This window comes from Prinia subflava (genome assembly GCF_021018805.1).
Source record: "Prinia subflava isolate CZ2003 ecotype Zambia chromosome W unlocalized genomic scaffold, Cam_Psub_1.2 scaffold_39_NEW, whole genome shotgun sequence".
NCBI classification, from domain to species: Eukaryota; Metazoa; Chordata; class Aves; order Passeriformes; family Cisticolidae; genus Prinia; species Prinia subflava.
This window is the reverse complement of record NW_026960613.1, coordinates 56245-81940: the sequence shown is the minus strand read 5'-3', so window position 1 is coordinate 81940 and position 25696 is coordinate 56245. Positions and strand designations below refer to the sequence as shown.

The 25696-nt window shown below is 42.0% G+C and overlaps 1 protein-coding gene across 2 annotated transcripts in view; it reads left to right on the top strand.

Moving 5' to 3' along the window:
• LOC134565195 (arrestin domain-containing protein 3-like) overlaps window positions 1–25493 on the top strand; it is a 29823-nt gene extending 4330 nt beyond the window's left edge. The window contains exons 2-8 of one of the 2 annotated variants that reach the window (XM_063424681.1): window positions 585–666; window positions 4719–4866; window positions 6108–6210; window positions 15116–15372; window positions 15788–15950; window positions 16775–16929; window positions 24687–25493. In XM_063424681.1, coding sequence (XP_063280751.1) covers window positions 585–666; window positions 4719–4866; window positions 6108–6210; window positions 15116–15372; window positions 15788–15950; window positions 16775–16929; window positions 24687–24713 — 935 coding nt within the window. In that variant the 3' untranslated portion in view covers window positions 24714–25493. Of the gene's footprint in view, window positions 1–584; window positions 667–4718; window positions 4867–6107; window positions 6211–15115; window positions 15373–15787; window positions 15951–16774; window positions 16930–18543; window positions 19091–24686 lie in introns of those variants that run through there. The other variant, XM_063424680.1, reaches the window with a different exon arrangement.
• The last annotated feature ends 203 nt before the right edge of the window (window positions 25494–25696 follow it).

Genomic DNA, 25696 nt, shown 5'->3' with positions numbered 1-25696 from the left:
TTTTTGATACATTAGCTCTTAAGAACATTAATTGGACAACTTGCCACTTCTCATGCCCCTGAATTTGTTCGGTACTTTGTAGGTGGTGCTTGCACACTTTTTTAAAAAATCAATTTTTGGACATTTGTTAGGCAGGCAATAGGAGGAAGCCGAATTACTACAAGTAATCAATTAATGTAGCAGACAATACTAAGATCACTTAATACTATTAGAGAGTTCTATTTCATTTTAACTAGAAGTCATATCGGAAAACAGTTTCCATTACAGATCTTTCAGGCAGACCTTGAAATGGCAGCAGTTACAACTATGTCAGTACTTGGAATCAAGATCATAAATTAAAACAAGGTAACTTCTGCTTTTATGTCAGGCGAGTCTTGGAATCTCACCTAACCTTAAAAATTCTGCAGCTATACATCTAGCAGTTAATACAAATGGACTGGAGAGACTTGTTTCTGAGACACTGTATTCTTAGTATTGTAAAGAATGTATAAATCCCTCTTATTCTGGAAAAGAAACCTATATAATATATTATGCTATGTAAAATGTTCACAGGTGGAATAGCATATTGGGTTTTTCCCTCCTAGATGATGACAATTCTGAAGAAGGCCTTCACACCATTCATTCAGGAAGGCATGAATATGCATTCAGCTTTGAGCTTCCACAGATGTAAGTACTTACATGCAGTACACAGCTTGTGAGAGAAGGCTATGATACATACCTGCTTAAGAAAAATTCTTGTGGGGAGAAGGAAACCTTTTCAGTGGTAGTAGGAGTTGTGCTCAGACATGCAGTAGAGGACATAATCTCATTAAACTGAAGAGGTTGCTTTCAAACTGGTTAAGAGTTGTTCACAAAACAGGAGCTTGTTGTTGCTCAGTTGGTTACTCTTTCTTTTGACTTAGGTATGTTGGCTCCTTATGGAGGATTGGACCCCTTCACAGAAGGGAGGGGAACTTGTGTCATTTGAGTCCTGCAGAGGGGCTGAGGTATCTTCTAAATGAAACAAGATTTTACTGGAGCCATGCAGGCCATCAGAACCTAGTGATAAGAGCTTAACTGTTCAGGCTCAGTCTGAAACAGATGTGGCAGGCTTAACTACATTTGAACTAAATAAGAGTTTGTTTGGTTTTTTTTTTTTTACTTCAAATAGGATGTATGTACTCAGACTGACCTCTAGACAAAAAAGCCAGGATGGAAAAAAACGGATGGGTGGATGAAGCAAGAAACATTCCCATACCTAATTCTGCTTGTCTCAGAAAGCAAAGGTGAAGCAAGTGATATCAGAAGTCTTAAGATAAAATTGCCACACACACACACGTTTGAGGTGTCTAATGTATACATTGTGAAGGGAAGATTTATACATAGAAGAGTGACCAACATGGAAATTAGCTCAAACACAAGTTGCAGGAAAATTAAATAGGAAGGAACAGAGAGAGTTTGGAAATAGATGAAAGAAAGGAGGTAGGAAGAGCCTTTTACTGTAAAAGCCAAGTGCCAAAGTCATTAAGGTTAAAAAAAGTTGGCAGAATATTAGACTGATACCTAATATTAACGCTAATAAAACATCTGCTTATTAGAGGGACTGACTTTAACAGAACCTGTAGATGATAAATGCTTTTACAGATCTGTTTCTGCAAACAGCACAGGGCTTTACAGTCAATATTATTAGAATGCTGAAGAAGATGCATATATATGGAAACTTTGAGAAGTCAATTTATGGTTCAGATGAAAAAATTCTTCTATAAGAAGTAATAAGGATGATACTGATATTCCCTTGAGTTGGAAGGAATGTTCAAATATGACCACTAAAATAGCACAAGAATGGTTTAAAACACTAAAGGTCTTGTCGAGTGACTTGAAAGAATAACTATGAAGCCATCTTTGATAATACTGGAAAAAATGAAGGCTGGTACTAAAAGGCCCGAAGAACACTAGTTTGACACTGCCTCCTTACTATTTCTTGCTATTTTGTATCCATGGAATATTTCTAAAATTTATTTAAAACAAAACCAATGTGGTGGGTTGACCTTGGTTGCCTGCCAGCCCTCCATGCAGTTGCTCTCCCATTCTTCCGCATCAACAGGCCAGGGAGAGAAAATAAGATGGACAAGTTTGTGTGTCAAGATATAGGCAGTTTTAATAAGAAAAAACAAAAGCTGTATGCAGAAGCAAAGCAAAAATAAGAATTAATTCACTACTTCCCATCAGCAGGGAAATGTCCAGCCACTTCCTGAAAAGCAAGGTCTCAGTATGTGTAGTGGTTGCTTGAGAAGACAAATACCATAGCCATGAATGTCTGTCAGCCCTGCCTGCCTGGTCAACCTGTGTGTCTGTGTGTGTGTGTGTGTGTGCACGCCCCACTGTATGGACTGTTATGAGGAAAGTTAACTCCATCCCAGCCAGACCCAGTGCAACCAAATACAAAGCAATAGTGAAAAGAACCAATATGCTGACTGCCCTTACAGATTTTTTTTTTCTAAAGGATACCACAGCAGGATGAAACATTGAAGGCTGATTAGAAAATATTTTCATTTGTGTTATGAAGAAAAAAAGTAAACATTTCAAATGTACAAATAGAGATGTCAAACTTGTAACAGAATGATACTTTCTAGTAAAGTAATAGCACAGCTAGTATTATCTGATATAGAATTTAGGGAGGGAAGCTTTGCCCATAACTTATCTTTTATTATGATGCATTTTAAACATAGTGCAATATAAAAATTCTTCCTGGAGCCTAAAGGATGAAAGTGTTAGGAAAAGACAAGTTACAGTTAACTGGACATGACTGGAATATAAAAATCTTATGTCCTTCATCCTATGATGGTGAGGGGGGGAAGGAGGAGGAGCGAGAAGAGGATAAAAGGGTAATGCTGAAAGGTTTGACGTCCCTATCCGCATATTTCTTTTTCCCTCTCCAACTCCCCTAAAGGACTTTGTCTTTCAGCGTTCAGAGCAGAATAGTCTTTATCTTTTTTATATGTGTGTGTGTATATGTATTAAGATGAGCTCATCAGGGTAAAGGAAAATTAGACGATGCTCAAAAGCTCTCTCTTCAGAACTCTACATTGAAATATTTAACTACTGTATTTAGGGCAAAACAAACAACAAAAGCATTTAGTTATAGTTAAACCACTGAGATACCAGCCAAGTAAATAATACACAGTTATTTACAGAATACAATGTCCAAAATAATAATGGGATGGTACTAATGCTAATTTTTCTTGGTGGTCTTAATTTGACCTTAGAAGGGCATGCTTTATTCTACATTTGAAAAGGAGATATGTATTTTTCTGGCACTTTTCTTGCACAATTCTTTAATTGATTCTTAAAACTTCTACAAAACTACTGTTGAATGAATCAGAGATGATATATTTTCCCAACTTTAACATTACGTTTTTCTGAGATATGGAAATGTTGCAAATAAGTTATGCTTATTATGATACATTAAAAATACAGTTCTACATATATCTTGGTTTGAAAGACATGTGTCTGCCAAGGAAGGCAGGAATCTCCCTTGGAATGGAGAGTATGCCCCCCTTTCCTCTGAATTATTATAACTTTGAAATTAAGGGGCCTTCAGGCAAAGATATGGAAAAAGGAATAACAGTTCTTTATTAGTATGTATAACAAGGCAAGCAAACAACAACAATGGCAGCAACAACAAACAAAACCAGAAACCCAGTAACAGCCTTCTCTCGGCTGTTAGGCACCTTCCCCTTTGGTGTAGTTACGGTCACAGCTGGCAGGGGCGCTGGTGGCTCCTCAGCTGGGCAGGGCAGGTGCGACGATCCCCCCGCGGCGGCAGGGGGCGCTGTGGCGCGAGTTCGGTCGTCTCTGCACATGGACAATGGCGGGCACAGCCGGCAGAAGGGATGGAGAAGGGGCTTCCTTTACGAACTCCCAGGGGCAGCCAATCCCGCTGCCCCCTCTGGATAGCAAAAGGAGCTATAGCAGGGACCTCGGAAGCAGCAAGCTGGAACAGCAGGGACGAGCAAAATTCTGGAGTGGTAGACGAGCTGTATCAGAAACTCCGCACCTGTAGCTGGAAACGCGGGGTGTCACGGCAGGCAGGGGGTGTGGGCTACAGCGTAGGAAAAATCCCGGAGCAGTGGCAAAGATACGGCAAGGAGAGGCTCACTAGGAGGGGGAAAGGGCTCGGGATCCCGGGGTTTCCCCTGAGGTACCCGAGTAAATTGTGAGAGTCCTTTTTTTTCTTTTAGGTGAGGTAGGGTGTTAATAAGGTCCCAGTTCAGTGGCTGCTCTCACGAGCAAAGGCTCACCCACGGCACAAGAAGCAGGACAGGGCTGGGCTCCGGCGGCGGCAGCAGCGAATTCCCCCCCCCTCCCGTCCAGTAAGTAGCAACTCAGTCGTCCTCCTCCAACGCCGAGAGAGCAAGAGAGAGCTAGGAGCTGTACCCAGCCCATTCCCCCAGCCCAAATCTCGTGATATCTCTGCCCTTCCCAGGAGAATGCCCCCTCAGCTATGATAGTAAAGCCAGCTGCACGCCTCCTCCTTCTCTGTGGTTACTTCTTTTGTCTGTCTGCAGTATCGGTCGTTATTGTTTCTTAGCAACAAAATGGGAGAAAATTCCCTTGGAGAAAGAAACGAAAGGAAAAATCCGAAACCCCAACAACATACTAATTCCAAATCTGATCAATTGCATCGTTACTGGAATGAGAGAAAAACTTTACTAAACTTTGACCTTTGTCCTGCACAGACCACTTGCTACCTCATTCGAAGGCAGACACGGCAGTGTGCGGTATTGGGTGAAAGCTGAATTGCATAGGCCTTGGCTTCTACCAGTAAAATTAAAGAAGGAATTTACAGTCTTTGAACATATAGATATCAACACTCCTTCGTTACTGGTAAGAACTGACAGAACTACTCATCCCTTTTCTGGCATAAAAATAATGAAGTGTAATAACTGAAATAACATCAGCATTTAACTTTGCCTAATATTTATTTGCTAGTTCAAGTACAGCTCTTATTTTAAGTATTATATCAGTTTAACAACTCTTTAACTGCTGGTATTTTGAAGGCTAAGTTATCCTGTACTTGTAGTTGCTTGATCTTTACAAGACGTAAAATGCATTTGTCAATCTAAACTAATACTACCAAATTGTAGACTCTGATTAAGGAAGAAAATTTAGTGAACTGATCCTCTTAAATTATAGATAAAGAATAATCTAGGAAGGAACAATGCAATGCTTAATATTTTAGTGAGGGACTGCAAACTTAAAAATGCAAAGTAAGAAATTTACACAGTGCATAATTGATAATTTCCATATGGATCGTTTTCTATCGATGGGGAGGAAATGATTGCAATTCTGTATAATCCTTTTCTGAAATATCATTTTATTAAAATAACTTTAATATCACAACTGCTTTCAGTGAGGATTTGATTTCAGTCTGGCCTAAAAATCCTTTCTTTTATCCCTATCTCAAATTTTAATCTAGAGGGGAAAGAAAATTAGAAGACCATTGAAACAGATTTCTTGTGTGTATGAGTGAAAAATCAGCTTGCAAAGGGACCTTGCACAAACTCCATGAGCATCGAAGGTGTCTCATTTGACTTTAATGAGCTTTGGATCAAGCCCTAAATCCTGGTGTTGTGTAAAATAAGTCTTTTTAACATAGATGAAACAGGATTATTCAGAAACTGAGGAAATAGCAGGAGTAAAGATTACAATAGTTGAGCTTAGTTATTTTGCTTTGGAAATGCAGCTTAATGGAAAGTGTGAAGATGTTCTAATTTGCTGTTAGTTAAATGAAAAGCTCTGCAACATTATGTTGGGATGTGTGGGCTATGAAGCCTTTTGTTTTAAGCTATACAGTATTTTCTTTTAGTATTGTTTTAATTGTGGCTGTAGTATGGAGAATTGCAGAAAAAGCAATTGAAAACACCAGTGGGAATTAGGACAAACATTGTATCTGTATAATTCTGTTTAAACTGCTTGAGACTTTTCCTATGAAAGCAGCTTTATTTATCAAAATATGTAATAATAAGCACATTATGAAAATTATTATTTTCTTGTGTTGGTTTAAATACCTGATGAGATTCATGGAGCTCCTAATTTTGTGGGCAATGCTTTTTTTCTTTTTGCAGTCTCCCCAAGCAGGCACAAAAGAAAAGACTCTGTGTTGTTGGCTTTGTACCTCAGGCCCAATATCATTAAGTGCCAAAATTGAAAGAAAGGGCTACACCCCAGGTATGTAATTCTATAATTAATTCTGTGTGGTTTTCCTTCCTTTTTAAAGCTGGAGTCTGTACTAGTATTTTTACATAAATGAAACATTAAGGATATTTGTACCACATTCGTCTGCATTTAGGAATCTTCCCTGCATACCCTGTAAACTAAAACAGGGCTACTTGTATCTCTAGATGGTTCCATGACCTCATCTGTTAGACTGGCATGTTTTGGGTGTTAGACTGGTGGGGGGTTTTTTTGGATGTGTTGTTTTCTTTTTCCTTTTAGAACAGCTCATGGGGATCTTGTTTGTATTAGCATCGGTGGATGGTTGTCTTGGTTTGGAAAGACAAGTATCTGTCAAGGAAAACTGGAGTTTCCCTTGGAATGGAGAATGTAAAAACCCTCTCCCTCCAAAATATTACAATTTTGCAATTAGGAGCTTTCAGGCAAAAATATGGGAATAGGAATAACAGTTCTTTACTAGGGATATTAAAAATATAAATGCTGTAGTACAAAAAAAAAAAAAAAAAGAAACAAGCAAACACAAAAGTCCTCGAAAACCCTAACAGAGTCAGAGATACGACCTGACACCCTGTTGTCAGGGTGTTGTAAGCAGTCCAAATAAGTCTTCCTGGAGTAACACATGTTGTTCTGTGAAGAAGAGATGATCCTGTAGTAAAAAGGGTCCAGTGCTGGCGAGATGGGTCCGGTCTTCCTCTGCGAATTCAGTGGAAAACCAGCTATCTTGGTGTTTGGGATGGCTGGTTTTATCCCAGTGGAAAGGCTTTGGCTCCTCCTGTTAGCGTAGGAAAACATATAACCACACAAAGGCGATCATATGCGGTTCTTTATTCCAGCGCGCGGGACACCGGGGTGATAATACACCCAAATCTGATGTCCAAAGCATACCGAGTCGATTCGTGATTTTTATAGTTTAAATTATACACATGTTAACTAACCCCCACCCCTAGATACTGATTATCCTATTCCTTAGTTACTATCTTAAATCATACCTACGCTTCTACCCTGATCCACACTTGATTTGGTTAAAACAATAGCATGGAGCTGTTTACCGAAGCTGACGCTTGTTCCCAGCTAGCTGCGTCAAGTTCCAGTTGTACGTTCTCTACTTTCCTCCCCCTACACATTGCTCAATCTAGAAATTATATTTTTTAACCCTCCACCAACATTCCCCCCTTTGAAAGTATTTTCACTCTAATATACTAAGTGTAAATGCTTTCACTTAATACAGTCCATTAGGCTTCAGAGTTCATACTGGATGTTCATCTTCAAATCCTCTGTTGTCATAGGCTTTGTCCGGGATGTTGTTGCGGATTGAAGGTGCTGGGTTCCGTGCCAATGCCTTCATTATGGTCCTGTTCCAAGATGCCTTTTTCTGTATCTCTCTCTTCAGGATTCTGTAAACTAACCAAATTACTAAAAATATAATCAGTAAAATTATCAGATTTTCAAGGATAGACTTTATCCATGAACTCACATTCCATCCTAATCCTTCAAAGATTTTACCCAACCAGCTAGTAGCTAAATCCTTTTGTTCCTTTTGTGCCTCATGCTCTATTTGTTTTAACTGACTGATGTCATGTTCTACATCTGCAGTTACATTTGGGATGTGGATGCAGCAATGGTCGATTTGTCCCTTTAAATATCCACACATTCCGTGTTCTTTCAAAAGTAACATATCTAAAGCCAAACGATTTTGCAGGGTCATTTTGGTGGTGGCCTGTAATTGCACATTGAGTTCCCTAAATCCCTCTCGTGTGATTCTTGCTAATCTGTCTACCTGACCTGTGAGTCTATATAGCATTTCTCTATTTCGATAATTTGCAATGGGACCAAACAAGGATTCTAGGGCCCACCCAATCTTTACTCCACTAGAGGGTTCCTTCCAAGTGTCATCTGGGTTCTTGTCTTCTGAGACGTCTCGCTTTGCTTTTATTTGCAAGGCTTCACTGCTCCTGTTAAATGGGGATTTCTTCCAAATTGGACATAAAGTGGGAAGGCCCAGGGTGATTTCTCTTACCTCCCCGTCCATAGGCAAGTGTGTTGTCCATGTGCCATCACTCATTGCCCATACAAATGGTCCTGGACTTCGAATTGTACTCCTGCTACATCCTACTATAATCTTAGAATCTATTTTGCCTTGTTTGTGTTTAATTTTCCTGCAGGCACAACCAATTCGTAAGGCTATTGCCAATGGTGACCACTGTTTCATTTCTAGATTGTCAGAGGTGCAATCATAAATTTTCTTACATACCCACCAACTTACCTTATTTGCCTCTTTCTGACTGCTAGTATCAGTATTTGCCACTGTGGGATCTGTCTCATTTTCAGAGCCTTTCCATTTAATGCACCAGGGTGTGCTTTCCATATATTGGAATTTCTGGAGGATGCTCACAGACCATGCACTGTCCCAAGGTTCCAGTCCTTTCCAATCCTTCTCTTCACATTTCCACACCACAACACTTTCTGTAGCGTTGTCCCTGATCTTTTGATAGCGTAGAAACCAACATTGCCATTTTGCAAGGTCTTGGTCCTTAACCCACCACTCTATGATTTGTCCCAATTTGCCATTACTAAGAATGCACTCTGACTTTCTCATGGGTTGCATATAGGAATCCTCTGTTATCTTCCAGTATTCTCTGACCACCACCCTTGACTCTGGTACTTGTTTACAGTTAATTGTTTTGTTCCCTCCTATTTCAGGTAATTTTGATGTTATTATTCCCCAGCTTACTGGGTCCCCTGCTGCCTTTGGTATTGGCAGACAGGCCGTTATTCTGCTGGTATTATGCATTTTGGCAAAGTCTCTGACCAATCTAATCATTACATTCTCAGCCCGAATTTCATTAGAAATTTCTATTACTTGTGTTTTTGCCTGTATCTCTCTCTTCATTCTAGAATGAAGAGTTGTTAGTTGACCCTTCTGTATCCCATATCCCAAAGTAACAGCAATCCCTACTGGTGACATTAGTATCCATGAAATTAACATTACCCACAGGAAGAGCATGAGCACAGTTACCAATACCATTTGAACAGTTACAGACGTTTCAGCCTCAGCTTTGTTGGTCCAAAAGTTTCTACAGCCCACGACTGGACTCCACGAGGGACCTTCTTCACACGCGTGTAGTGTATCCAGGGTTCCACTCTAGCCACTTTGACTGCTGTAAAGGTGGTTAGCAGTACCTGATGGGGACCAGTCCACTTCTCTTTTAGTGGTTCTTCGTTCCAGGTTTTGATGTATACCTCATCTCCTGGTTCGATATTGTGGACTGGATTCTCCAGGGCCAGTGGTCTGTTCCACACGAGAACACTTCGGAGCCGAGCTAGAGTTTTCCCGAGGGACAGAACATAATTATACACATCTTGTTTCCCTGTGACATGAACATTTGGATTGGGGTTAGGAGATTCATATGGTTTCCCATACAATATTTCATAAGGACTAACTGACATCCCACTCCTAGGCTTTATCCGAACCCTCAGCAATGTGATCGGCAAAGCCTGTGGCCACTGCAGTTTGGCTTCCTGGCATATTTTACTGATCTGCCTCTTCAGTGTCTGGTTCATTCTTTCTACTTGCCCACTTGACTGGGGTCTCCATGGTGTGTGGAGGTCCCAAGATAATCCCAATAACTTGCTTACCTCTTGTACCACCGTGGCTATGAAGTGTGGGCCTCTGTCTGATGATATCCCTAGGGGCACCCCAAACCTGGGAATGATCTCCTGTAATAACCACTTAACTGTTTCCTTTGCTTGGTTTGTGCGACAGGGAAGGGCTTCTGGCCATCCAGAAAACGTGTCAACTCCTACTAACAGGTATTTGTATCTTCGAGTTTTTGGCAGTTCTGCAAAATCCACTTGCCAATAGTCTCCTGGTTCTATTCCTATCCGAATTCTGCCTAACTGTGCCTGTCGTCTAGCTACGGGATTGTTTTTCAGACAGATTTCACATTTAGACATTACTGACTTGGCCATTGTTTGCATCCGTACTGAGATTAGGTATTGTCTTAACCACTTTACCAACGCCTCTGCACCCCAGTGACACTCATTATGTTTTACCTGTAAAATTTCTCTCATTACCAAAGGAGGTACCACTATTTGCCCTTGTGCGGTTACATACCACCCTTCTGCGTTCTTCTGTGCCTTCAGCAGTTGTGCTAGTCTGTCATCTTCGATTGTATAGTTTGGCTTCGGAGGCAAATTAAACTGAGAGATATTAAGTCTTGATGGTATCAACGCCATTGTTTTCTGCACCTCTCACGCTACCTGACGGGCTGCCCAATCTGCTTTTCGATTTCCTTCACAAATTTTGGAGTTGCCTGATTGATGTGCCTTGCAGTGCATGATTGCTACTTGTTCAGGTTTTTGTACTGCATCTATCAATTGTAGGACTGCATCTTGATGTTTAATATTTGTCCCTTGTGAGGACAGCAGTCCTCTTTCTTTCCATAAAGCTCCGTATACATGCACTACTCCAAAGGCATATTTGGAATCAGTCCAAATATTCACTGTCTTCCCTTCACTCAGCTCGAGTGCTCTGGTTAATGCAATTAGTTCTGCCCTTTGTGCAGACGTGTTAGGTGGTAGTGATTTTGCCTCTATTACTACATCAATTGTAGTTACCGCATATCCCGCGTATCTGGCTCCGTTCTCCATGAAGCTGCTTCCATCTGTAAAGAGTTCCCACTCTGGTTGCTCCAGGGGGACATCCTTCAGATCTGTTCTTGCTGAATAAGTGTGCTCGATGACTTCTAGACAGTCATGCTCTAATGGACCTTCCTCAGCTGTGGCACCTAGAAATAGAGCTGGATTCAAGAGGTTAGTTGTTTTTAATGCAACATCATCCTGCTCAGCCAGGGTTACCTGATACTTCATCATCTGGCTTGGAGAGAGCCAATGGCCCCCCTTTTGTTCCAGGACTGTAGTTACCATGTGTGGCACATAGACATCTATGTGTCTTCCCATTGTGAGCTTCCTGGCTTCCTGTATCAGCAGCACGGTAGCTGCCACTGCCCGCAGGCATGAAGGCCATCCGGCACTTACGTTGTCGAGTTGTTTGGAAAAGTAACCCACCGGCCTTTTCCAGCTTCCCAGTCGTTGGGTCAGGACTCCCAGTGCCAGTCGCTGCCTTTCATGCACGTACAGCTGAAAGTCTTTAGACAGATCAGGTAACCCCAAAGCAGGAGCAGTTGTCAGTGCTTCCTTTAACTTCTGGAAGGCCTCTTTCTGTGGTTTGCCCCAGGTGAACGGCTGCGTCTTCTGAGCCTCATACAAGGGTTTTGCAATCAGTCCATAGTCCATGATCCACAGGCGACACCACCCTGTCATTCCGAGGAAGATCCGCAGCTCGTGTAGATTCTGGGGCTCTGGAATAGCACAGATAGCTTGAATACGATTAGTACCCAGTTTTCTCTGCCCTTGTGAGATTTCACATCCCAGGTAAATCACAGTCTGTTGGGCAATTTGTGCTTTTTCTCTGGATACCTTATACCCTCCCATTCCTAATGAATTTAAGATCTCAATGGTTACCTTTATGCAGGTCATTTCTTCCTCTGTTGCAATCAAAATGTCATCTACATACTGGAGTAATAAATATTGGTCTCTTGGTACTTGCCCTTCTCTGGTCCAGATTTCTAGTTCTTTTGCCAGTTGACTTCCAAAGAGAGTGGGGGACCCGTTGTACCCCATCGGTAATCGAGTCCAGGTGAGCTGAGTTTTTCTTCCACTTTCTGGATGTTCCCACTCAAAGGCAAATAGTTTCCTACTTTCTTGGTCAAGGGGTATACAGAAGAAAGCATCTTTTAAGTCAATTACAGTAAACTATTTATATATCTCTTTTACGGATGCTAACAATGTATAGGGATTGGCAACCACTGGATGAATGTCTTTTGTTATTTCATTTATACCTCTTAAATCCTGTACAAGTCTATACTCACCATTGGGTTTCTTCACTGGGAAAATTGGGGTGTTGTATTCCGATTTACATTCCTCTAGAATTCGATATTTTAAAAATTTATCAATGGTCTTTGCTATTCCCTGTCGTGCTTCTGGTTTTATAGGGTATTGTTTAATTCGTACAGCCTTTGCTCCTTCTTTTAACTCTACATGTACCGGTTGTGCCAATTTAGATTTTCCAGGTACATCTGTTTCCCAGACAGAGGGAATTACTGCATCTTCTACTTCTTTAGGAATATTAGAAATTGGTTTTTCTTTTATCATCAAAATCTTTCCTGTCTTAGACTCCGGAATTTTCATTACGAGTTCACCATTCTTAAAAGTAATTACTGCCTCCAGTGCTGCCAGTAGATCGCGCCCTAAGAGCGGAGTTGGGCAGTCTGGCATGTATAAGAATTCATGGGTCAAGATCTTATCTTCAAAGCTCAATTCTAGGGGTTGCAAGAATGGCCGTACCTCCTCCTTCCCTGTGGCTCCAACGACTGCTGCTGACTTGTTCCCGATTTGCCCCTCAAGATAATTTAGTACAGAATGTGTGGCCCCCGTGTCAATGAGAAAATCTACGTCTTTTCCTTCTAAATGCAAAGTCACCATGGGCTCTCTTGATCCTGGCTCCCTCTCATGTAAAACCATGACCCTGGCTACACCATCCAGCTGATGCTCACCACTTTGATTAAACATACTGTCTAACTGAGGCTGACCATTCTGGCTAAACCGGTTTGGACACTCCCTTTTCCAGTGTCCCTCCATCCGACAATATGCACACTGATTCAGACCTAATCTACCATGACCAGAACCTCTGCCAAAGCCACCTCTATTAACGCCACGACCACCTCTACCACGTCCCCGCCCCTGTCTCTGTAAGACTGCCAAAAGGCTTTGCCCCTGTTTCTTGACAATTTCTCTGTCCCTGTTATTATAAACTTTCCAGGCAACCTCTAGGAGTTTATCTAAGTTTCTTAACTCTTCACCTTCCAGTTTCTGTAGCTTTTTCCTAATATCTTCCTGTGCCTGACCCAGAAAAATAAAGGCAAGCTGAGTTCTTCCTTGCTCACTGTCTACTTGAAGATCAGTATATCTTCTTTCAGCAGGTGTGGGCGGGGGAGCAGGATAGCTTTGAGCAGGTGTATGTGGAGAAGGGGGTTTCTCTGAGCAGGCAGAGGAGGGGCAAGCGGAGGAGCGGCTGGCACAGGCAGAGGAGGATAATTACCTTCAGCAGACAAAGGTGGGGGTGAAACATATTGTGCTGGCGTGCGCGAGGGGGGTGTAAGAGAATCAGGTGGGGTCAGGGTGAGCGGGGTAGAACTTGGTGTTGAGGGGGCCGTGGTGGTTCCGGGAGCCATGGGAGATACCAATAATTCCGATTCCAGTTCGTCTCTTTTTCCCCCTAAAATTTCACTTAAAACTGCATGTTCCATACAATGCTTATTTTGGATGCAAGCCAGACACTTATTATTCTCAAGCTTCATTGCTTTCATTTTGTCAAGCCACAAAACCGGTTTCTCAAGCAAGCACAGAAATAAGTCAATATATGGTAATTGTTCTACCCTTCCATCTTGTGTACAAAGCAATCTAAGTTGCATAATAACCTTCACATCAAAAGACCCGTTTTTCGGCCACCTCTGATTTTCAGGCAAAGCGTATTTTGGCCAGTGAACATTACAATATTCAATCAACTTATCTTTTCGTAATTCCTGACCGAAGTTCCCCTCTTTCCAATGTGCTAACAAACAACCCAACGGAGAAGAACTTGGTATAGAGGCATTATTGCTGCCCAAAACCTCTTTTAACCCTTTTAGTTTCTCCATATTACAGATACATAAAAACCACAGATGCCGAACCTGCAACGCTTTCGCGATGTCTGACGGACGGCTGCCTAGGCAATACCACCAGGAATTCCTTTTGCCCAACCAAGCGTAGCTTTCGCTGCGTCTTAATGGCAGGCCCCCAGACCAGAGAATAAAGAACCTTACCTCTCACCAGGGGTCGTTGTGAGCGGCGAGGGTCGCGGCTCCGATGGGCTCCCCGAGAAATCACCCGGTGCCGGCTGGAGCGTGATCGGGTCGCGGGGTCCTGGCTGCGCCCACAAGGTCCCGTCCTGGGTCGCCAAAAATGTTAGCGTAGGAAAACATATAACCACACAAAGGCGATCATATGCGGTTCTTTATTCCAGCGCGCGGGACACCGGGGTGATAATACACCCAAATCTGATGTCCAAAGCATACCGAGTCGATTCGTGATTTTTATAGTTTAAATTATACACATGTTAACTAACCCCCACCCCTAGATACTGATTATCCTATTCCTTAGTTACTATCTTAAATCATACCTACGCTTCTACCCTGATCCACACTTGATTTGGTTAAAACAATAGCATGGAGCTGTTTACCGAAGCTGACGCTTGTTCCCAGCTAGCTGCGTCAAGTTCCAGTTGTACGTTCTCTACTTTCCTCCCCCTACACATTGCTCAATCTAGAAATTATATTTTTTAACCCTCCACCAACACTCCCACTTGGTGGAGCATCTCACAATGGAATGAAGTAATGTTATCAGTCATGTGAGAGGCCCTAAATGGCCCATTTACAGGTGATATCCTTCGGAGGAGGTTGGGTGGAGGAAGAGATAAGAAGGCACTGCCATATCTGGCATTATCAGTTGTCCCATTAACAGAAAGCATCTGCCCTCTCCCCGCCCCCCCCCCGAGTTACAAGAGATGAAGAACAATATCTCCCAACCAGCCAACTGGTTTCAACAGATGAAAATAGAATACACATTTTTGGTTACATTTTTCAACCCAAGAAAATGTTTTTTTTCAGATAGAGCAGTGATAGCAGCATTGTTATAACAGTATAAACAATGAAGAAGTTTGCTTAAGCTGCCTTGTAAATGTAAAGAGAAATTGAAATTCTGGTGTGTTTTGTTGAGGTTTTTTTTTTTTTTTTTGTTTCAGGTGAATCAATTCAGATCTTTGCTGAGATTGAGAATTGCTCTTCCCGTATGGTGGTGCCAAAGGCAACCATTTACCAAACGCAGGCATTCTATGCCAAAGGGAAAATGAAGGAAGTCAGACAGCTTGTTGCCAACCTCCGTGGGGAATCCTTGTCATCTGGCAAAACACAAACCTGGAATGGCAAACAGTTGAAAATTCCACCTGTTTCCCCTTCAATCCTTGACTGTAGTATAATCCGTGTGGAGTATTCACTGATGGTATGTTGGGCAGTTTGTTTCTCTCGCAAGAGTGAGTAGCTTCCAACATGCCATACAAATTTCTAGCACAGCATTTTGTGATCATTAGTTCTGAAAGAAATACATGTTCTGGTATTAGTGTCATGACAGGAGGTCTGGTAAGTAAATTTAGTTTAAATCATGCAAGTTCTTAAAGCAACTGTCTTTCAACTAAGCAAGCATTTAATGTGTAGACTGCATTTCCATGTGAGGGTTCATGTTAAGACACTTCTTAACTTGAAAAGCTCATGTCTCCATAGGGGCGTGGACCCTAAAAGAGACTATTAGAAACAAGCTCCTCATGAAAACTTTCATAGAAAGATAACTTAGACTAATACTTATGAAATGCTGATAAAACCCCACATTTTAATCATATACTTGTTTCATTTTTCTCCAGGTATATGTTGATATTCCAGGAGCTGTGGATTTATTCCTTAACTTACCACTGGTCATTGGTACCATTCCTCTACATCCATTTGGTAGCAGAACATCAAGCGTCAGCAGCCAGAGTAGCATGAACATGAATTGGCTTGGTCTGACTCTGCCTGAAAGACTAGAAGGTGACTTGATAATACAAATCCCAATCAACTCACTACTCTCTTTTGATTTTTGTCTGCTTTATTCATTGCAGTCTTGTTAACAGAGTCAAATGACATCCTTTTATAATAAACCCCACAGGAAATCCATTGTGGATGTTTTCTTGCCACCTGCTTTTTCTGTGTAGAGCAAGAGATTTTTTTTCCCCTCCCTGCCTGTCTGTCTCTAGGACAGGCAGTGAAATCTAGCTTCTTTGGAAAGCGGTGGAAATAAAAGCACAGGATACCATTGTATCTGTGCATAACTTCATTGCTTCCACTTCCAGTATCCCAATTACATCCTTGGTTATAAGGTATTGCAACCCATAATAGTAGTTTCTGGGCTTTCTCATCAGCCTTAGTAGCCAAGCCTTTGTGAAAAGATAATATTCTTTTCTATGGGAGATCTCTCTTGGCCGAAGAAAGAATTATGTATTTCCTTCCTTCTCTTTTTGCATATCTAATATCTTGCTTTTTTTAAGTACAAATCCCAGACCTGGAGTCTTCTGGAGTACAGAGGACTGCAATGTTCTGTCATTTCTACCTGTACAGAGATTAAATTATCTTTGGTCTGATTTAAAATTTAAGGGGATAATTACGCCACAATAAACAGTGGTCAGCCTGTCTTTGAACATAAGCTTAATATCAGAATAAAACAAAATAATCTCCCTTTTTTGTTTAACAATTTTTAAGTTGTTGTTTATCTGCTGGTGAATCTTTCAGTGGTTGAAGTTTAATATTTATCATGTTGTATATTTTGTCATGCATAAGAACTTGTTGTTTGATCTGTATGTATCTTCTTCCTCCAGCACCTCCTAGCTATGCAGAAGTGGTCACAGAGGATAATAGACAGTCTGGCCTTGCACCTGTAGCTGCTTTTGATGATTTTCAGAGAGCACTGCAAGGACCATTATTTGCATATATCCAGGAGTTTCGTTTTCTGCCTCCTCCCCTATATTCAGAAGTAAGTATATCTGTTAGACTATGAAGATTTATATATTGTTTGTGACTGATTTTTTTTTCTGATGGAATAAGTTTAGAAACCTGTTTCTCCTTCCTAAAATTGGAAGAAATCATTGAAATTATGAACATGGAATAAGTTGGTTTTGAGGAGGATTATTGTTTGCAAGATGCAGATGAATTGCATCAAGTTTTCCATGCCTGATTTACAGCATGGGTTACCCTTTTTATAATTTTTTTTATTATTATTATTATTTGCATGAACTCTGCAACTTTAAAATGTGCTCCATGAGGTGCCTTGGCTTCTCCATCATGCTATTTCCTGGAGCTGCCAACCTGGGATGTAATTTTTCTTGGACGCACTCTTCCCTAGTCTAATACTTTCTGGGAATTTTCAAAGTGTTGTTTGCAGTTTTAGAAACATAATTTTTAAAAATTTGTGTATTAAAAATAAGGTTTCAACTCTTTCACCTCTGCTGCTTCCTAACAATTTATAACAACCACTAAACTGTTTTGCCTACATGTGTGTCTAAATTCTGTGAATTTAGGCCTTTCAAAAGTTTCATGTAGAAAAGCGATGTATTGTTATTAATTTATGACTTAAGTTTTCTGAAGTACACAGTTCTTCAACACTTTTGGCTTTCACAGAACTAAAAATACAGCCACCGAATAACCGTGAATGAGATGCAAATTTCAAAGCTTTTCATACTGGGTTTTTTTCTTTTTCGAGATAAAGAAGTGATATAGGACAAATGAAAGAAAGTGTCCTCTGGCCAAATTTTGTCTGAATTAATCCTTGATCCACTTTAGGGAAATAGCATTATGTAGGACAACTTCCCCCGCCCCCCCTGGCTTGAAATGCAGAAAAAAGGGCTATATGAAGTTAACTGATTCAATGTTGTCTGAAAGATGCAATGTACGCTTAAACTATTCTTACATCTAGTTTTTGAGACCTAAGTTAGCAGGCTTGTACCCTTTATTTCTCCTGTAGAGAGGAAGAAGAGGTAAGATTTAGAACACATGAACTTTTTGAAGTATCCCATAGTATATTTGAGGATTATCTACTTTAATTTAAAGATAAAATGATTTTTTTTATTTATAAATTTCTGCCATTTCAAGGAAAACTTCTTCATTTCTCTCGATTCAATATTTCTTAAATTATGTTTACAGTGATATGTGTCAAGTCCTCTCTTTTGTATATATCAGATAATTCAAAAGACTTTTATGTGAGTAAAGGAGAAAATTTTTTTAATAGCAGTTATTCATGCTTATCCCTAAATTGCCATAAACTTGTAGTTTAAAGTCTTCCACTGGATCTAATATTTCTATTACTGTTTATCCAAAGTTTTGTCTAACTAGAACTTTTTCAATTTCAATGACCCTTGGACTGGAAATGCCACATATCATTATAATTGTCTTAAACTTGTGAATTTTGATTTTTATTCCTAGCAATTGATGCTGAAATGCACTAGATTGTTGTGGCTTTTATTTTGGGGTGGTTTTTGGTTTGTTTTTTTTTTTTTTTTGTTCTGGGCTTATTTGGTCAATTGTCTGGTTGGGGTTTTTTTGTTGTTGTTGTTTTGGGGTTTTTTTTTTTTTTCCTTTTTCTTTTGGTTAGATTGATCCAAACCCAGATCAGCCCACAGATGAGATACCATCTTGCCCCTCTCATTGAAGGAATCCATAAAAAGCTGACTTGACTTGGGTTTTGAATCACACCTTCTGTGTTGAAGATCAAGGTGTCATAGTGGAGACTTGCTTTTAAAGGAAATGGTATTGCTCTTGCCTGTATGGTGAATAAATGAAAAGAACCTGTGATCATGCTTTGACACCTACAGCACATCATAGGACTTCTCCACATGCTTGAAAACTTGCGTCCTCCTCCATTAAGTAGTGGCACATACTAGGAGCAGCCTTATTAGTGTGCAGTCAGGTGTTTCAAAACACTCAAACCATGTTGTAAGAGAAGAATGGCTGCTTTCTATGATTCTTTGAAAATTTACACATGCTTATTACTTATGTTATACAATTAAGTGTCACTACAACTTATTCTCATTTGTGATGGACTGTTGTTACCACCCTCCCCCAATTGTTTGTGATCTGCACAACAAGGAACAAAAGACAGCTTTGGCAAAAAAAAAAAAAAAAAAAAAAAAAAGGAAGAAGAGATGAAGGCTGACAAATGCCCTGACTTTTTCTTTTCTTTTAATTTGATGTAGCCTGGACTTTACCTGCATATGCATATGCTCAGAATTGTCCTAGTAGGCTGATCCTGCATCACCTCTTCAGCTTGGATCCTATTGTGGATTTATTTACAAACATTACACGCCTTCAAAGTCAATCCTTGCTGTATGTTTTGCAGCCAACTGTAGTAGACAAGCAACAGATAGGTGGGGGAAGAGATAACAGAAAGAAACTAATAAGAGACGTGATCAAGATTGTATACTCTTTTGATTTCTTAAAAGAATTTGTTGCCTTTCTGCTTTTATTGCAAAGCAGTGTTTTGTTACAGACTGCCTAAAGATCACTTAATCTTGGGTGAATTCATCACTTGCCAAACTGTTAGAATGCTATTTGTTATGTTGTACTGCTATTTATATTATTGTTTTGGTTTTGTTCTTTGAGGGGGATTTTGAACAGGGACATGCGCAAAACTTAGAAAGTGAAAGCAGCACCAGCAGACACTAGCAAAGTGTGAAAAGGGGATAATCATATGCTGTCCAGGGTTCACGGGCAGAGATATCTTAACTATTAGGGATGGGATGGAGAAGGTTTGTTGGTTGGTTTGTGTTTGTTTTTATTTAAATAATATGTAGTTACCTAATCATCAAAAATTATATATAAAATGAATCTCCAGTAGAAAGTGTATTTCAGATTGCAAGAAAAAATTGAACTATGGCAACTAAGCAGCAGCTCAGTTTGCCCATTTGGTATTATCTTCAGGGTTTATGATACTCTGTCACAGAATCATAGAACACCAGATGGGAAAGGGAGCTCAAGGATTATCTGGTCCAACCTTTCTTGGAAAAAGTATGGTCTAGACAAGATGACCTAGTACACCTAAAAAGTGTCCAATGTTGGGGAATCTGCCACTTCTCTGGGGAGATTATTCCAGTGGCTGATTGTTCTCATTGTGAAAAATTGTTTTCTTGTGTCCAGTTGGAATCTCCTGAGGAGTAACTTGTACCTATTACCCCTTGTCTTTTCCATGTGACTCCTTGTAAAAAGGCAGTCTCCATCTTCTAGGTAGTCACCCTTTGAATACTGGAACATGGTGATAAGGTCTCCCCTTAGCCTTCTTTTCTCAAGGCTGAACAAACTCAGTTCTCAGCCTTTCTTCACATGGCACCTTCTCAGTCATTGAATCATCTTTGTGGCCCTTCTCTGGGCCCTCTCCAGCCTGCCCACATTTTCTTTTGTATATCAGGGGCCAAAAGTGAACACAGTATTCTAAGTGTGGCCTGACAAGGCACTGAGTGGGAGAATGACTTCTTTATCTCTGCTGGTGGTGCCCTTGTTGATGCAACCCAGCATCCTGTTGGCTCTCTACCACAGCAGCTCACTGTTCACTCATATTCAGCTTGTTGTCCACTAGGATCCCTAGGGCTCTTTCCACAGAACATCTCCCCAGAGGGATAGATCCCAGCCTATGCTGCATTCCTGGATGATGTTTTCCAGGTGCAAGATGTTTGTCTTTGTTGAACTTCATCAGGTTCTTGTTAGCCCACTCTTCCAGCTTATCCAGGTCTTCCTGCAGGGTGGATCTTTCTTCCAAAGTGTCCGCATCCCCACTCAGCTTGGTATCATCAGCACACTTCATCGGGGTACACTTGATTCCATCATACAGATTACTTATGAAGATAGTAAACAGCACTGGGCCCAATAGTAATCCCTGGGGGGCCCGACTTGTGACAGATTTCCAGTTTGAAAAGGAGCTATTTACTACCCCCTTCTAGCTGGGGCCTGTCAACCAGTTCCCCACCCACTGCACAGACCACTTGTCTAGACCATAACACATTAGTCTCTGTAGGAGGAGTCTGTGGGTAACAGTATCCAAAGCCTTGGAGAAATCCGTGTCAACGGTGTCCACTGCTTGCCCCACATAACCAAGCCAGTTACTTAGTGTCTTAGTTTGAAAGACAGGTGTCTGCCAGGTAAAAGCCGGAGCCTCCCTTGGAATGGAGAATGTGAACCCCTTCCCTCCGAATTATTATAATTTTGAAATTAAGGGGCTCTCAGGCAAAGGTATGGGAATAGGAATAACAGGTCTTTACTAGTATGGATAACAAGGCAAACAAAACATCAACTACAGCATTAACAACAAAACAGAACCAGGAAACCTTGTGACAGCCTTCTTGGCTGAGACGGGAAGGAATGGAGGAGAGGCTTTGCTTCTCACAAACCCCAAGGGCAGTCTGATCCCAGTACCCCTGCAGGACTCTGAGGAGCACCAAGCTGGAACAGCAGAAAATCCGGGGCTGGTGGGTGAGATATATCAGAAGCTCCGTGGTGGTAGCTGGAACTGCAGAACGTCCCGGCGGGTGGGAGTGGTGCGAGGCCACAGCACAGCAAAAAGGCTCAGCAGTGCCGAAGAAGTGGCAGCGGCGGGACAGGGCTGGCCCAGCTCCAGCAGACGAGCTCAGAATTCCTGGGCACGTTAGCAGATGGTGGTAGATCCCTAGGACCAGACTTGGTGGTGACAGTGAAGCAACAGCTTGGCCGTCCCCCTTCCGATGCTGAGAGCAAGAGAGAGCAGCTGTCCCCAGCCCCATCCTTTTCCTGCCCCCAAAACTCACGGTAGGTATCTTCCCCCTCTGAGAGAAACTCCCAGAGACTCTCCTTTGGCCCCTTTGTTCTGCTTAAGTACCTATAAGTACCCAGTAGTTAGTTTCCTAGCAACTTATGGGAAAAATTCTATAAGTAAAAAAGGAACAAATCTAACCTCCAACACTTAGTCATAGAAGGTGATCAGGTTTGTTAAGCATAATTTGTCCATGGTGAGTCCATGCTGGTTTTTCCCAATCCTATGCTTCATTTGACTTCTGATAGCCCCAAGGAAGATTTGTTCAATAACTTTCCCACGGACTGAATTAGACTGATGGACCTATAAATCTCCGTGATACTCGTTTAATCCTTTCTTGTAGATGGGGGTGACATTAGCCTTCTTCCAATCTCTGTGACTTCTCAAAGGTTATGGAGAGCAGCCTTGCAATATCAGCCAACTCTCTTAACACCCTTGGGTGGATAGTGTTAGGGTCCATTGATTTGCTGGGGTCAAGCTCCTGTAACAGTTCACATGCCAACTCTTTCTTCATTGACAGTAGGTCTGTGTTTGCATCAACCCGGATTATTATTCCCAAGGCCTGGGGCCCAGCAGTGCTGGGTGAAGAAGACAGAAGAAAGTGTTGAGAACCTCTACCCTTCTCAGCATTGTTGGTGACTAATACACAGAATTCACAGAATCAGGAGGTTGGAAGAGACCTTCAAGATCATCGAGTCCAACCCATGCCCTAACACCTCAACTAAACCATGGCACCTAGTGACACATCCAGTCTGTTTTTTAAACACATCCAGGGATGGTGACTCCACCACCTCCCCGGGCAGGCCATTCCAGTACTTTATTGCCCTTTCCATAAAAAACTTTTCCTGATATCCAACCTATATTTCCTTTGGCACAGCTTAAGACTCTGTCCTCTCGTTCTGTCAGTTGCTGCCTAGAGAAAGAGACCAACTCCCACCTGACTACAACCACCTTTCAGGAAGTTGTAGAGAGTGATAAGGTCACCTCTGAGTCTCCTTTTCTCCAGCCTAAACAACCCCAGCTCCCTTAGTCGTTCCTCATAAGGCTTGTGTTGCAAGCCCTTCACCAGCCTTGTTGCCCTCTGGTGGACGCGCTCAAGCGTCTCAATGTCCTTCCTAAACTAAAGGGCCCAGAAATGGACACAGTACTTAAGATGTGGCCTCACCAGTGCCAAGTACAAGGGAAGAATGACCTCCCTGGTCCTGCTGACCATACTATTCCTGATACAGGCCAGGATGCCATTGGCCTTCTTGGCCACCAGGTCACACTGCTGGCTCATGTTCAGTTGGCTGTCGCCCAGTACCCTCAGATCCCTTTCTGCCTGGGCACTGTCCAGCCACGCCATTCCCAGCCTATAACGTTGCAGAGGGTTATTGTGGCCAAAATGCAGGACTCGGCACTTGGACTTATTAAACTTCATCCCGTTGGACTCTGCCCATCCATCCAACCGTTCCAGGTCTCTCTGCAGAGCCCTCCTACCTTCCATCAGATCAACACATGCTCCCAGCTTAGTGTCGTCTGCAAATTTACTAATGAAAGACTCAATACCCTCATCCAAGTCAACAATAAAGATATTGAACAGAACAGGCCCCAGCACAGACCCCTGAGGGACACCACTGGTGACTGGCTGCCAGCTGGATGCAGCACCATTCACCACCATTCTCTGGGCTCGGCCATCCAGCCAGTTCTTAACCCAGCAAAGAATGCTCCTGTCCAAGCCGTGGGCTGCCAGCTTTTCCAGGAGTATGCTGTGGGAAATAGTGTCAAAGGCCTTGCAGAAGTCCAGGTACACAACATCCACAGCCTTTCCTGCATCCACCAGGTGGATCACTTGGTCATAAAAGGAGACCAGGTTGTTCAGACATGACTGTTGGAGTCCATGTTTCCATGGATCCGCCACAGAGAGTGAGAAGTGCAGGGATTGAATCAAAACCTTTAGAAAAATTAGACTATATAAAGCCACACACACATAAAATAGAGATTTAAGCTTCAGTTTTAAGCTTCACATACCCTAAGTGCCTAATTGTTCGTGTAGAAGTACAGAGCTTCAGGCCTAGTGATAGATTTTAGACATAAAAAAAATAGAGTAGAGTACTGTTTATAATTTTTGGTATGAATCTCTGGACAATTTCAATTTGGGCTGAACTTTTGCTTTTCTAACTGCTTCTCTGCATGCCCTGGCAGTGTCTTTGTAGTATTCAATAGATATTTGTCTGCTTTTCCATCTCTGGTATGCTTCTCTTGGTTTTGAGCAGACTCGGAGGCTTGCAGTTAAGCCAGGGTGGTCTCTGCCTATTTCTTTTACCTTTAAAGGCAATGAGTTTCTTTTGTGCTTCCAGGAAAGCGTTTTTGGAAAAGCTCCCAGCCCTCACTAGCCCCTTTATCCTCTGTGGAAGCTTCCCATGGAATCCCTCCCAACTGAGCTCTGAGCAAGCTGAAGTTTGCTCTTCTAAAATCTGAAACCTTTGTCTTAATACTAAACTTTAGCGTGCTCAGCTGGTTCTCGAATTCTACAATATTGTGATCACTGCAGCCAAGGTTATCACTAACAGATATTACAAAGCAGGTTTTCTTGGTTTGTGAGAAGTAAGTCCAGCAGTGCCTCATTACTGCTTGGCACATCTAACATTTGTATGAGGAAGCAGTCCTCTACGTATTCCAGGAACTTGACGGCTGATATATGAGCTGCTGTATTGTTCTTCCAACAAATGTCTGGATAGTTGAAGTCATCCATGAGAACCAGGTTCTGTTGACCTGAAGCTTGTTTAAGTGACCCACATATTGCTCCACTGGTCTTATCATCTTTGTTTGAAGGTTGGTAAACTATTATAAAACTGAGCTAGAGTATCAGTGTTACCAGCCATACTCAAATTAGTTTGCTGAGAATTGCTCTGATCGCTCCTGGGCTAGTCCTGAGAGCTTTAAAACAAACAATTTATAACAAAAATTTTCCATTTTAGGGCCAATTCTCTTCAACATCTTCATAATCGACTTGGATGCAGGACTCGAAGGTATACTAAGTTTGCTGATGATAATAAAATGGAAAGAGCTGTTGACTCCCTCAAAGGCAGAGAGGCCCTGCAGAGAGACCTTGACAAATGAGAGGGCTGGGCAATCACCAACCGTATGAAGTTCAACAAAGGCAAGTGCCAGATTCTGCACCTGGGAAGGGGCAACCCTGGATGTACAGACAGACTGGGAAACAAGAGGCTGGAGAGCAGCTCTGCAGAAAGGGAACTGGGGATCCTGGTCGATGCCAAGTTAAATATGAGTCAGCAGTGCCCTGGCAGCCAGGAGGACCAACCATGTCCTGGGGTGCATCAGGCACAGCATCGCCAACCAGTCAAGGGAGTTGCTTGTCCTGCTCTACTCCGCACTGGTGTGGCCTCACCTCAAGTCCTTGGGGCAGTTTTGGGTGCCACAATATAAGAAGGATATAAATCTATTAGAGAGCATCCAAAGGAGGGCTGCAAAGATAGTGAAAGGTCTAGAGGGGAGGCCGTATGAGGCGTGGCTGAGGTCACTTGATTTGTTCAGCCTGGAGAAGAGGAGACTGAAGGGAGACCTCATTGTAGTCTACAGCTTCCTCATGAGAGCAAGTGGAGGAACAGGCACTGATACTGATCTCTTCTCTCTGGTGACCAGTGACAGGACCCGAGGGAATGGCCTGAAGTTGTATCATGGGAGGTTTAGGTTGGATATTAGGAAAAGGTTCTTCACCCAGAGCGTGATTGGGCACTGGAACAGGCTCCTCAGGGAAGTGGTCACAGCACCAAGCCTGACAGATCTCAAGAAGTGTTTGGACGATGCTCTCAGGCACAGGTTGTGATTCTTGGGACTGTCCTGTGCAGGGCCAGGAGTTGGACTTCGATGATCATTGTGGGTCCCTTCCAACTCAAGATATTCTATGATTCTATGAAACAAACAAAAAATCCAACAACTTTAATCATACATTCATCTAGAATGCAAG